Source organism: Callionymus lyra, chromosome 11 (assembly GCF_982586985.1).
Source record: "Callionymus lyra chromosome 11, fCalLyr1.hap1.1, whole genome shotgun sequence".
Lineage (NCBI taxonomy): Eukaryota > Metazoa > Chordata > Actinopteri > Syngnathiformes > Callionymidae > Callionymus > Callionymus lyra.
In genome coordinates this window covers 15,093,644-15,107,905 of record NC_141828.1, presented here as the reverse complement: position 1 = coordinate 15,107,905, position 14,262 = coordinate 15,093,644, and the positions used below count along the sequence as shown (strand labels likewise).

Here is a 14,262-nt window from a genome sequence, read left to right as displayed (position 1 = left end):
AAAACTGACCAGAAACTGTTCCTTCAACTGAGAAAAATATCTAAACTTAGGAAAATGTTGTCGGAACATGATCTGGAGCTTGTAATCCATGCGTTTGTGTTTTCTCGCCTGGACTATTGCAACAGTTTGTTTCTATGTCTAAACAAGAAGGAGTTGTCTCGCCTGCAGTTAATACAAAACTCTGCAGAATTCTGACTCGCTCTGGTAGAAGAACTCACATTTTCCCGATCCTTAAATATCTTCACTGGCTTCCAGTTTCTTTCAGGATCAACTTCGGGTTCTTAGGTCTGTGGATCAGAATCTACTTATGGTTCCTCGCACACGGTTCAGCTCCTAAGCTTTGGAATGATCTTTCTCTCCCTCTGTGTTTGATGATCTACTGACTCCTTCAAGAAACATCTTGAGACACTTTTATTCATGAAGGCTTTTCCTTGATTCTCTGAGACTCCTGGGTTTGTCTCTGTGTTTTCTTGACCTTTTAAACATATATTTCATTAAGTATTGTTTTGATTGTTTAAGCGATTTGTGACCCTGGTCTAAAAAAGCACTCTACAAATATTACTTACTTACTTACTTACTGCCACTCAATGGAAAGATAAAGCTACTGCTACATTGCAGTATTGTGAATATAGTTTTTAGTATCCCTCAGCAAAGTGTGGCGCTACTAACCATTTAGAAATGTATCCGATTACTATCTTTATTACTATTTCAACTCCTCATACAACTTGTTGTAGATCTGTTTGTAGACCATTATCTCCTCTTTTTCCAATCATGGGTATTGGTTTTATATTTTTAGTCGTAGCATTGAGCTATAACATATTTTTAAAATTATTGATATATTAAACAATGATCACACATTTTGCATTTTGGATGTATGTTATTTGAAATTGTAAAATATATGAAGTATGCAGTTTATTTTTATTTTTTTAATGAATTTCCAAAAGTTAATATATTTGTTTTAATCATATACAATCGAATTAAGACTTACGTTTATTTTAAAATGTATTTTCATTGTATTATTTATTTATAGTATTTATTAATATATATTTTCAGCCCAAATGTAAGGCATTTATGTTATGCGTCTGCTCCAAACCAATTTAAACCAAAAAATATTTTTGTTTGTTTTTGTACTCTGGCGGCTTTGGTTGCTGTCGCATGTTGATGACGCAATTTGACATTGGACGAAAAGCGTGACAGAAGGGTGAGTAAATATAGCATAAATTCGTTCTTAAATCGGGGGTTTTCTTCACCAAGTATAGCATTGAAAAATAAATATAACATTGAGCTAACGTTTAGTCTTGATATTGTTACGATGTGGTCGACGTTAAAGCAGCTACTGGTCGTAGCATGTTTCATGCTAACTGCTAATGTTGTTCTACTCTCTTTAGCGAACCCTTGCAGTGGAAAGTCATGGCTTTGCGGCTTTTTTCAAAAGCTTTACCCGGAATCATCACGGAATCTCAAGCTTTGAATCACTCTAGGACCTTCAGGTAAACGATTTAAAAATAGAAAATGTTGAACTCATTCTAAAATACCACATTACTGGAGCGTTATCTTACAGCTTTACACTTATTTTGATTCACATCAACAGACATATTGACTCTAACATTGGTTATTTTTGTGTCAAGTGTTTCCTCAGTGGTCTCTGCCATTCAGAGGATGGCCAGGGTCCGTGTGGTGGACAACAGCGCACTTGGTACCACACCTTACCACAGACCTCCAAGAGTGATCCACGTCTACACCAAGAACGGAGTGGGAAAGGTTGGGGACAAGGTCCTGCTGGCCATCAGAGGACAGAAAAAGGCCGCGTTAATAGTCGGTCACAAAATGCCCGGACAATGCATGACCGCCCGCTTCGACTCGAACAACGTTGTTCTGATTGAAGAAAACGGGAACCCGACCGGCACCAGAATCAGAGTGCCATTACCGAGTCAGTTGAGAAAGAGAGAGGGTGAATTTTCTAAAGTGTTGGCAATTGCTACTACCTTTGTGTAAACATGTGTATATATTAAATATTTTCAACAAATAGTTTCATTTATCCGTAAACCTTTTTTGTTCATGGAGGCAGTGAATCGGCTTTAAAGTGAAATATTTATTGAAGGCACAACATACATTCGACACATGAACACAAGACTGGCACAGTTTAAAAGCTCTTCAGAACTTATGAATTTAAGGCATTACAGTAACTAGATCCTTGTGTATGTTATGTTAGGCTACTTTTCAAATGTTTCCTTCATCTACAGTGTCAGTGCAAAAAAACAAACAAACTGAACCACGATAGTTAGCTGCTTACATATAACAAAACTCATAAATAAGCTTAATGTCAAACTTTAAAATATTTTGCAAGTGAGTGAGCAACATTCTCACAATCGATGATCCTGTAATAAATCCAGCAAACTTTTTAATGGCCCTGAATCTGCTGCTGTCATTACAGTTGTTAGAATCAAACCAAACTAGAACTCATGAAAGCACAGAACATCTTTCTTTTCTTACCAGACATGCAGGGACTCATGCTGTTTGACGGTTTATAGTGGCACATCTGTCATACTGTAGGTTTGCATAGTTGCCAAGATACTAGCTGAGGTTAGGAGGTCTATTTGGATTCTGATAATCAAAGCACAGCGAGGTTGGCTTTGTCGGGGATTTGAGCATCTTCAGTGTTGAACAGTACTGGTGGTCTGCAGGTCCAGCGACCGGCCGTTAACCACACATGGTCAAGTAAAGCCACTGCCGATGGAACAAGGAGAAAAGTTGTTTAAAACATCGAAATATTCGGATGCAAAAAGACGTTTATACCTCTGTAAGATTCATCTCCGCTACTCCGGACTCCTTTTCAAGTTGACGGAAAGATCCTGTTGAAAAATATTTTTCATGAATACAGAATATATTATAAACATTAAAAGTGAGACAGTGTGATAGTAGGTTTTTAGTGTTTTAACGAAACAAGAAAAATATTTAATCTATGCTAAACCACAACGCTATTATTAAATTATACAACGACACTGATTAAAGGATTATATTTTTTAAAATCAATACAACCTAATGATAATTGTTTCTAAACTTTGGAATCTTTAGACATTTTCATTGAGTTCAACATATGTCCGTTTCTCATTGTACAAAAGTAAAACCTAAAAAATAAAGCTACATTTTACATAATTCACTCAGCTCTTTAACCTTTCCCTGTCAATACTCACTGAACATGGTCTCCAGTTTGACCAAGCAGCAGATGAAGTTGTCAAAGTCTATCATCTCATTCTCAGCGTACCGGGCCACCAGAATCTGGTTCAGTTTGTTGTTCAGTTTAAAACCTAAGAGAGAAAGAAGCATTTGTCAGTTATAGTCATTTTTTTCATTTTCTTTTTATGATCCTTACCTGCGGCTTCCACTGCGAGTCGCATCTCATATGAACTCATGGCCCCAGATTTGTCCAAGTCAAACTCTCTGAAAACAAGCTGGAACCCAAATAAATTAATACCAGCGACACAACAAATCAAATTGAAGTTGTCTTACCAGCCACTTGCGGATCTTATTCCATAGAATCTGGAACTCCACGATACCTAAACGGGCGCTTCCGTCTTTCTGGTGAACTGTTAAGTGACTGTTACATGGGAAGTGGAGATGAAACTAAAAGTGTTTGGATTTGTAAAAGGATACGTCCATCAGGTTGACCATGGTCCTGCAGGACTCCATGCTGAAGCCGTCCGTCTTCAAATCCTTATCTGAACACGAAAAACAGATTCACGCAAAAACGCCTTTTAACAGCGGATGCCAGGAAAATGAATAATCCACATGAAATCGAACAATCTTACGTCGGGTAACAACTCTGTTGAGAATAGTCCGGAGCTCCCGAATGGAAATCTCCATATCCTTGAAAGGAAACCAAAGGATTATACTGGGGTTGATTTCAAATTACATTAGATATACGCGGCTGAGTCATCGTTAAAGTGAAGTGGAGAAGACGTTTCCAGCACCCACCTCTCCTGCCAGCTGAGCAAACATCGCCTTAAATGAATCATCGATGTCATCTTCAGTTAGTTCCTCCTGTCGAGAGAAACGATAATCCAGGAAATGCCATTAAAGGAGTCCAAGAGTTTATAAAAGTTCGACCAAATCACAGGTAAATCAAAAATATTTTCTATCCAACTATGTGTAATGTTATTAAAAATTTAAATACATCTATCAAGATAATCTTATATTAAATAAACCTTATCATTGCGTTTGTTAAAAAAAATCGTTTTAATGTTAAAGAGATTTTATGAATATTCTGTCTTTTCTAATTGTTAAATGGACGATAAGAGATAATTTGTTTGCTATACGTCCTGTTAACACTAGGTGTCATCAGCGAGCATAATGTTCATGCTGCATAATCTCCCAGAAGCCTCATTTGAAGGCCATTACTGACCACACACTCACAGAGATGCAAGCGTGGCACACCGCTAAACCAGCTGAATATAATATTTAAGCTCTGTATGTCGCAGTGAATGACTGGAAGTTGAGCCAATAGACAATCGAACATACTTCTTCTTCCAAGTCTGCAGTGATCTCATCGTCCAGTTCCCTGCAACCAAAGTGAAATCAAATTAACCCACACTTTCTGCAGACAACAACAACAGGCTTCGTCAACTAAAAAAAAGACAAAAATGACGCACTCGGTCTCCGACTGCTTCTCAGTGAAGACTCTCAGGACGAAGTCGGCTTCTTGTCCGGGCTCGAAGGTGGAGGGCACGATGAGGTACTCGCCGGGCGGCAGACGCAGCCGCGTGCTCACCTCTCGCAGGTTGATGAAAGTCTCCGAGCGAGCGCAGGACGAGTGCGACAGGAAGAAGTTCTTCTTCAGGTGGACGTTCTGGCAGCCTCTGAACTGAGCGTTTGAAAAAAATGTGTTGGATGACTCCTACTTTGTTACAGAATTCAGAATGTTGGCTTACCTCCTCTGGGATCTGAAAAACAAAGAGTTAGAGTTACATGAGTAATAAAAAAAAAAACTAAAATGCAAGTGACGAGCTCTCACCTCATACAGGGCGAAACCGATCGTGTGCATGTCTTGACCCTGACGCCGATACTTTCTGCGGTCTTTCTGCATCAGAGCCACCAAGAAACTACAGGCCACCTCATTATCCTCGGGGTCATCGTCCTCCTCCAGCAGCGTCACCTTGTATTGAGGGTTGATCCAAAATGTGTCTGCAGGAGAGGAAAAGTGTTTTCCCATCGTTGAAAAAAAACAACTTGTTTTTGGCACCCCCCACTGTCGGAAAATTGCAATTGCAATGCCGTAAATTCGTCATTGATTCGGTACAGAAAATATGATGAAACGAATAAATGTAAGTTGTTGATTTTCAATTGTACAACACATTTCAATTACTGAAGCGAATCATAATTCCAGTATCTGCACCGATGAAGCTTCAAAAATCCTTTCTTTACTTCCTAGTTTGTGTATTTACAGAGACCCTGGTGAAATAAAGGTTGAAAATGGAAGTTCATGACCTCAGCAAAAAAACAAATCATCATCATCATATAATCTCAGTCAGACTAGCTATTAAAACATGTATCATGAAGCTCTAATGGTTTAATGAGGTTTCTTGATACGAGCAGTGTAAGGAAATATTAATACAGCGATATATAGCGAATATCTTTAAACAATACTATGTCGACATTCAACGGCACCATATTCATATGTATTTTTTTAGGATTTCAAATCACATTTTAATTTATCATAGTGATTTTATGGTTTACATTTTATGAAATTATGTGTAAAATAAAATAATTTGATGTTTTATTTACAATTAACATGCAAATATTCATGTTTATTTTGGTGTTGCAATTTAACTTCAGGCCACTAGATGGCAGCAGTAATTACTTCCTCCACAGCTAAAGGATGAAATGAAATACCACGAGATACAGGCTATGACTCAGCTTTTGAAAGCAGATGTTTGGACACCTTTTGGTTTTAGAACAAATCCAAAACAGCTACGACTTCATCAAGAGTCATGTGGTCTGTAGATTCTGACAACACCAGAGTCAAATACTTGACAATACTTCAAATATATTCTTGTTACTACCGGTTTCGCAATATATTACAATGTTGCTTCTGTATGGTGATGCGAATTTTAGCACCAGATTCTTGCCAATAAACACCCCTATATGATATAGTGTCATTAGTAGGTAGACGCCTTCCTTTCAGAGGTGACTTGAATTAGCAGAGAGCGCCATCTAGTGGCGTTTTAAAACGACGATGATTTATCATTAAACCTAAATCAAGGGATTGAGCACGAGTGCTAAAGCGGCCACTGGTGGTAAATACATTAAAATAATGAAGTTCATCCATCCTGACATCGTGACGTGGGTGAGTTTCTGAGCAGAATCACTCACTCGCGTGGTTCCTGCAGCCTCCGGCCGTGCTGCCTTTCCTCCAGGTGCCGTAGAACTTCATGGTGTTCCAGTGGCTCATGCCGTCGTCGCTCAGGACATCCGGGGTCAGGTTGCAGATTTCCAGTCGGGAAAACTGACGCAGAAATTCGCTGAAGGCCATCCTGGAATCAGAAGAAAACACACGTAAGTCTTAAAGGACTGATTTATTACCGACCAGAAACTCACCAAAACTCTCCATCTTCCATCTTCAGGTGCAGATCTTCCCGCTCAGATTCGTCGATTTGATTCCACTCAGGGGAACTTGAGAACAAATAAAAATGTTTAAAAATCAATGCTGGAGGCATAAACTAAAAGACAGTCTATACTTGTCACTCCAGGCACCGGTCCACTCCACCTGGCCCCAGGGGTTACGTATCCGGATCAGGCGTTCGGCTCTACCCTGGTAGTCCACCTGAGACCACAAAAAATTCACTTGCTGTTTTCTTACATTTATCGCTGATGAGTCGCACAAACCTGCTTCAGCCCAGTGACTGAATACGCGTGACCTTTCACGAGCTTCTTGAACGTTACAGCCTCCATGTCGAAGGCGCTCGAGATCTGCGGTGGGAAAGCAACGGAAACTTTTCACCGACTGCCGCTGGAGTTTTTGCACGCTCAGCACTTACGTCGATGGAGCACCCCAGTAGCGAGCCTCTTTCTAAGGCCTTGGTGATGATCCTGTACAGATCTCGGGGGGCCTTCCGGAGCTCGTACATCTCGGACACGCCCCCCGTGAAGTCCTCGAACCCTTCGGTGGTGCTGCCTCCAGACAGGGCCTCGTAGGAGCCGTTCAATCTGGACGCAGCATAAACAGCAGCAGCACTCTTTTGAGCATCTTAATGCTCGCGCACTGAATTATTCACGTCAGCACTTACTTGGCGTAAGCCTTCTCCAGCAGCGCACTCCAGAATTCGTTGTTCTCGGCTGAGTGGACGAACATTAGCTCCCCATCCTTGACGGGAAGTCGATCGTCAATCACGACATCGACCCATTCACCGAACTGCCAGAACTGTAGCACAGAATTTTCAAGTCAAGCTTCTTCCACGTCAATGTTGTCTGAAGCAGCAATTGTACTTCACCTAAGGCTGCACCAAATTACAAGCCAGAGGATTCATACGACCTATAACCTTTTCCTGTTATCCTGATCGGCCGATCAAATGACAATTACGCCTTTTTGCCATTTATATTCCTACACTACGATAGATACAATTAACTTTTTTACTCCTTTAAAATAAATCAATGGATGAAGGAGACTCGAAGAAACGGGATCTCTATTAACTTTGTCAAGTGAATGATGCATTCAATGAGGATTTCCATGGTGCGTTCAAGAGCGAAGGATATTAGAACGCAAAATCCTCAACAACTGAAGTTGTGGGTTCGATTAGTTCACTGTTACACTGTCAAACAAGTCATTTTATTCAATTTAACACTTTGAGTTTTGTATCGTTTGTTATTTATCTTTCTTCAAAGGTTGTCGTGTTTTATTAAAACAGCATTGGTCACTTTTATTGTTGTTATTTATATGGTTTGTGTGATCAATAATAATAACAAATATAGCCAATAATTGGCCATTTGTATCTGCTACGATCGGTGCACCCCTAGTTTCAACTACTTTTCCATCAACTTAAATATTCAAAGCCCCTGTAATGAGGACCTAAAAAAAGTGTGATACCTGGAAGTGAAAGATTCCGGCATAGTCATCCTGGAAGGACTGGCCGTGTGGAACGACTCTGTGGAGAAGCTTTTCGTTCAGAGTCAGTGACCCGATAGCTGCCAGAAGCCAGCAGTCACCTGGAGTGAACAACACACAAGATCAACACTCGGTGGTGATTTGGTCCCGACTATAGACTACCTGTACTTCCTGACTCAAAACATAAAAGAGGATAACTCATAAAAAACTGAGCAAATGCTTTGCAGTTATCTACAATTCATGATCTTAATGAAATAAAATCCAAATAAACTGCACATGACATTAGACTTTAGACTTTCTTTTATTATCATTGCACGGAAAACACAGCAGTGAAGCTGGCAATGAAATTTCGTTGCTTGGCAACCGTTAAAAAACAAATAAAAGTATTCCTGATACCAAAATGCAATACATTTTTCCTCGAATAGATAAATATAAATGGATTAAACACAAATAATAGTATTGTTTAAATTATGTTTGTATAAAACAATAGAAGAAAAATCTGTAACACATTTGAAAGATACACTTTCACAGTTACTTCACTCACACGATATGTGTATTTAGTATTTTTTTTCACTTGATGATTATTAAAAAAGAAATGCATTATTTAACATCGAATATATGCATTTATTTTGTATTAATCTGTATTATTCGTTATTTATTTAACCCTAAATATATATATTTTTGTTAAAAATTAGTTGGGGTTTCCACTTCCTACGAGTAATTCTTTCTTCTTTTAACAACAATTGAACATGAAGTCAGTTTTTTGCATTGGATTTTTTTAATTTTATTTCCAAATTTCTCCTATTTTTTTTGCTTCAAAGCCCCTCACAAAAGTCACATTATATAAATCAGCCCACGAGTAAACGGAATAGGTTCCAAAAGAGAATGAAAAATCTCTTGAAAATGTTCATAACTTTCTAAGGGGATTATTTTGACGACAATTCTGGTAAACTTGACAGCTTTGAAGGACATTTAGAAGCATTGAAAGCTCCATCTTCTCACCCAGAGCACCCTGACAGATGTCCGTCCTGGTCGCTCCTCCTACGATGAACTGGGGATCATCCATCATTTCCTAGAAGAAGAGAAATGGTCAAACATTACTTAACTTCAGGGGGAATTTCGAGTTAAACATTAAGTGTATTAATAAAACAGAGTAAACAAATGTCACAGGAGGGAGTGGTCTAGAATTCCACACAGTCACGACAGCTGCACGGGTCTCAGGGACCGCTGCCGAGACTTGTCCAAGTCCGTTTTTTCAGACGCACGCCGGTGTCGATGACATGTTTGTGTCGGGACATTAATGCTATGCGGTGATGAGTCTAGCCTAAGCGGGTCAACTGCTGTAAACATCTTGTGTAAATGCGACCCTTCTTTACCGTGGGCCTCATCCACTCCACGTCCTGTGTCTTTGCGGAGTGCGGCGCCAGCTCCTTGAAGCCCAGAGACGGAGGCTCGGCGGGGAAATAAGGGTCTTCGAACAGGCCGCCCAACTCCACGCACTCTTGCTTCAGCGCCGCATAGTCCTGGCTGGAGAACTGCACGGCGTTCTCGTTGGTGCCCATGCCTTCTGCTCGCAGTCGCTCTGCCTGGATCGTTGCCGATATCCCTCCAACTGGGTTCATCCTGGGAAGAGACAACCCATGAGCTGGACTGAAACAGACATGCTTTTGTTAGCTTCTCATTTAAGAAATGGCTTCATAACAAATCCTATGTTGCTGAGCTTTTCACAAGTTTTCTTCACACTGCAATATAAAGTTGAGCGCAATATTTGATACACAGGGGCTGACAAAATCATAAGAAGCATGTTAGTAACTAGTACTACAGGAGTAAGAAAATGGAGGGACAGGAAAGGGGCGTCAAATGAAGATGACAGTCATAATAACTGGGAGATGTGGGGAGAAATATGCAAGTATCTCACTGCAAACAGAATCTTATCAGAATGATTGAATGTAAAATTTAAAATGATGAACCTTTGAATTGTCTTTGTTGAAATGTTTCTTTAATCATTGAATTCAATAATTTGTATATCACAGGTTGAATTTATGTTTATTGGATAACTTAATTCAGTAATTTGTAAATTAGATTAATGTAATTTTTTTTTAAATATATTTTCAAAAGGATTTTTTTTAAATGTATCTATTAATATTTTTTTTCACACATATAGTTTGGAAGTCAAATCCAATTATACATATAAAAAATATAAATCTTATTTAATTGTATAGCCTTGTATTGTATAGGAACTAAATATAAAAAGGTTGGGAATAATAGTGCCACTTCACTAAAAACAAAAAGCAAAAAGCTCAGATCATCAGTCATGTGATCGTCTGCGAGTCGCATGATTGGCTCTTTTGTATAGTCTGGCAGAACTATTTTAACAACAGCTTTTAACTGAATTTTAATGGCTATGAATTAAAAATATTGAATTTAAAATTTTTATTTCAGGATTTTTGCAATTAAAAATTATAAAACTAATATTAAAAAAGGTGATTTTACTTTTATTTAAAACAAAAACAATTATACCTTTCAACCTACAAATAACTGAATGAAATTATTCTAAAAAAAAAAAAGAATGTCTTTCAATATAGAAATGATTAAATTCACTTTTCAATTAAAACAAAATTCAATGCTTAATTTTCTTTTTTCAAAGATTCCACATTTCAAATGTTAAATACAAGCATTAATGAATTTGATGGCACTGATATACTTCCATAGAATGTGTGATAACATCACCACCTTCAACACAACAAACCAGGTGATAAAAACAAAATCAAGTGAGTAACATGATACCTGTGTAGTGTAGGCGCGCTGAGAGGGAGACAAAAACAAGAGAGAAAAATGTCATTTTCTCGTCAGCGGAGCAGCGATCGGCCGGCACAGTGAGGGAAACTGCTGCTGCTTTCAACAGAGATAATGGACTCGTGTTTACCCGTCCTGCTCTCGCTGCCAGAAGTGATCACGATCCTCTGAGGATGGAACTAAAGCACTCTGGTCCTCACATTAGAGAAATTGAAACTTAAAACCAACAATTATCATATTATGATGATTTTTTTTGCCGCTTAAAACTGTCTCTGTAAAGTATCAAAGCTTGATATGGAAGAAGAATGAAAATGAAAAGTAGATATTTTAGTAACAAAGAGCTTGAGGCACCGCTGACACCACTAGTTAAACATTTGAGGAGGTTTAACATGTTGAACCTTAAGACATTTTGATGCAACAAAGAGTAACATATTAACCATTAATAAACCCAATACTTCCTCATTTAAGGTTTTATGGTCCGTGTTCAGAGCAGACCTGGACAAAGTGCACCGTGTGGCCTGCATTAGGTCAAAATAAAACAGTTAACAATTCTATTTATTACTAGTTTAACTCTACATATAACTTGTATGATCTTTGTTTGAAGAAATATTTTCTTCTTAAGTGATTTAATATCACACTTGAAAATCTGACCAAAACATGTTTTTGAGTAATGAGAGTGTATTTGAGGCATTCTATTCTAAATGTATAAATATATGAAATGTTATTTTTCCCTTTAGAATCTTTAAGAAAAATGAAATACTACACAATCAGATTAAGACTAACCCTTTTATTTATTTATTAAACATTTGTTTCCCCCTTCTTTTTTTTGGCCTGACAGACCCTAACAACAGTAACAGTATCTAATATTAATTATATACTGAAGTCACTGCTATAACTTTTCCTTTATAATGCTCATTATCTACTGTTTTTACACATATGAGAAAGAATTTGTTTTAGACCTTACTAAGTTAAAAAATTCTAGAATAAAGAGCGAAACACTTGCTCATTTTAGCCATGTTTTCATTATGATATGAGAAGTCTATTATTATCTAATTTCAAACTCAAGGAAAAGTATCTTAACGCAATGTTAGATCATGTTTCGCACTAGATTTAAGTCTTGGTTTTCATTTCCGCCTTATTCCATTCATTAAAAAGCTGGGGCAAGCATTGGGTTAGAAACAATTCCCCAGGCAAAGGACATTGTTTTTGGTGCCAGACCCCCCTCACCAACACCCAGAGGCCCCCACATGCCTGTTGTGCAGGAATGTCCCTCTGCTCTGCAAGCTTCATCTGGATCATGATAGAAACAAACCACTGAGAAAAAAAAACCAGCTGATCGATGCTTTTTTCCTGTATTGATGATGTCATCAACAGGACTTCAACCCTATAAGCCTGAAGACAGGCCAGTATCTCAGGGCTGCTTTCAAGAACCCGTTTGTGTGAAAACAAACATTTGTTTATATCATTGACGTTGGTTCTGACTCAAGCACCTGTTCAGGGGGAGAGAAAAAAAACAGGCCCCTGTGTGTTTAAAGGGCCTTTAAAAAAAAAAGTTAAAGATTGACAAGAGTCAACCAATAATCCACGGATCGTGCAAGAAGATCACGTTAAATCGTTCAAAGACTCGAGTTTTTTTTTAGGTTCGGATATAATCTGGTCTCGATGGCCCGTCGACAATAAACGTGAACCGTAAAACCGTTAACCGGCGCAGTCCAGACTATCCGGTTCGATCCCGTGAACACGAGCGGCACAAACTCACCAAGGAACGCGGGGAGAAACGTCAGAATCGTAGGTGGGTGGAAATCTGGGGAGACTGCAGGGGGTTCAGGGAGATTTCGTGGACGACAGGGAGAAGGTCCAACCCACAAAACACACACACACACTGCAGGACACACGAGGAAGGAGGGGGACACGCCTCATAAACCAGCACTGCAGTCTGCACTCCCGCCACAGGTGGCGCTATGATGCTGTAAAGAAAACATCACTCACTGCTACAAACAAACGAACAAGATAATATAATTACCCACTTATTATTTTTAGAAGTTATTTTTGCGACATATATAAAATATTTCTACCCGACTGAAACATGATTTGTTTTGATAGATTCCCCTTTTTTGTATTACAAAAACAACTTAATGTACACGTGGTACATTTATTTACAAGTTATAAAAACACATATATTTATTCTAGTTTCGCTTTGTCTCTCTTAATTATAGTAGAATAGTGCAAATAAAATACCACTCATGAAATATAGAACTTTAGTACAAGGTACAAATCCACGTCAATTATTTATTTAAATAAAAATATGCACCACATGAAAACTATCAGTGAAAACTGCGTTGCTGCCATTAGGACTACGTCATGATTTCCCGTGGATCATTAAAACAAGTTTTTGTAAGGATTATATTCCAGAATAAAACAAATGAATCCTTAAAATGTCTTGAATCAAATTGCCAAAATTCAATAATAGTTAATAATGATGTTTTTTCTCTTCAAAGTTGAACGCAAAGCTACGAGTATGACGCAAGTAAGTGAGTTAGTAATAGTTATTTATAGAGGTCTACTTTGTGCAGGGAATAGTATTTTATTTCATGTTTTAATAACATAATAATTTGGGTATAATTGTCCCTTAGCCTATCCAATTAATGTGGTGTCCATTTGGGCTTGAATTTAATCCAAAATGGTATTAAAATGTGTTTAAAAGTCCGTCTACTAAACATTGCATAAATCTGAAATATTCTATGATTGACGACGTTGCGTTAGGTTAGATGAACTCTGAGCCAAACGCTGCCCCCTACTGGAAAAAACCGTGTAATGCAGCAACGTCTCTCCACCCCCCCTTTTTTTTTATATATATCTACCAATAATTGTATACATATTATTTCCTATTTCAACATTTTAAGTTTGCAATTGTAAACAGTTAATCAATTATTTTCATTAATTTAATTTTTAATAAAATAATGAAATACATTATTTTCAGTTGGTGTTATACGACTGAGCATCATAGTAGGTCGTTTAGTCTTGTTACTCGCCTTCAAATTCAAACACTTTCCATTGTGCTTCATCACTGTTCTTTTTTCTTCTATTTTGTTAAAAAGTCTGATTTGTTTTTTGATATGGTCTATGTTTGGAATCAGTTGTGTTTATTTGACTTTTTAGGATAGGGAAAAACCTTCAAAGAATAATTTAAAATGTGCATTTCAAAACGTGTCAGTGTCCACAGGATCACCAGTTAATGTTTAAAAAGACATAAACATCCAGCTGATACCGCTTTTAGTTCCTCAAAGAACACTGCCAGTAAACTCAAAAGCATTCACAGATTTGTTGTTACAATTTCAAATGAGATTTTAGGGCTTTATTGTGCCCAC

At 38.0% G+C, this 14,262-nt stretch overlaps 2 protein-coding genes across 2 annotated transcripts; one reads left to right on the top strand and one right to left on the bottom strand.

Annotated features, from left to right (window-relative positions):
• The first annotated feature begins 1,157 nt into the window (after nt 1–1,157).
• On the top strand, nt 1,158–2,029 carry mrpl14 (mitochondrial ribosomal protein L14). The gene is made up of 3 exons (XM_087802795.1): nt 1,158–1,201; nt 1,389–1,490; nt 1,629–2,029. Exons 2-3 carry the CDS (start codon nt 1,411–1,413, stop codon nt 1,993–1,995), a joined length of 447 nt encoding a protein of 148 aa, XP_087658921.1. The 5' UTR covers nt 1,158–1,201; nt 1,389–1,410; the 3' UTR covers nt 1,996–2,029.
• A 49-nt stretch (nt 2,030–2,078) lies between these two features.
• LOC148069361 (calpain-1 catalytic subunit-like) lies at nt 2,079–12,782 on the bottom strand. The gene is made up of 23 exons (XM_087802084.1): nt 12,654–12,782; nt 10,886–10,903; nt 9,475–9,721; nt 9,101–9,170; nt 8,081–8,199; nt 7,284–7,417; nt 7,035–7,203; nt 6,883–6,966; nt 6,735–6,820; nt 6,595–6,669; nt 6,370–6,530; nt 5,012–5,181; nt 4,929–4,940; nt 4,650–4,861; nt 4,519–4,558; nt 3,976–4,041; nt 3,810–3,867; nt 3,655–3,719; nt 3,511–3,579; nt 3,374–3,452; nt 3,195–3,308; nt 2,797–2,852; nt 2,079–2,727 (listed from the first exon to the last, which is right to left on the bottom strand). Exons 3-23 carry the CDS (start codon nt 9,718–9,720, stop codon nt 2,701–2,703), a joined length of 2,112 nt encoding a protein of 703 aa, XP_087658210.1. The 5' UTR covers nt 9,721; nt 10,886–10,903; nt 12,654–12,782; the 3' UTR covers nt 2,079–2,700.
• Between the last annotated feature and the right edge of the window lie 1,480 nt (nt 12,783–14,262).

Coding starts and splice junctions, on each gene's coding strand:
- mrpl14 (XM_087802795.1), top strand. CDS start 1,411: ATGGCTTTGCGGCTTTTTTCAAAAGCTTTACCCGGAATCATCACGGAA. Junction 1,491..1,628: donor AATCACTCTAGGACCTTCAG/GTAAACGATTTA, acceptor TTTTGTGTCAAG/TGTTTCCTCAGTGGTCTCTG.
- LOC148069361 (XM_087802084.1), bottom strand. CDS start 9,720: ATGAACCCAGTTGGAGGGATATCGGCAACGATCCAGGCAGAGCGACTG. Junction 9,171..9,474: donor TGGAGTGGATGAGGCCCACG/GTAAAGAAGGGT, acceptor CTCTTCTTCTAG/GAAATGATGGATGATCCCCA. Junction 4,042..4,518: donor CTGCAGACTTGGAAGAAGAA/GTATGTTCGATT, acceptor TTCTCTCGACAG/GAGGAACTAACTGAAGATGA.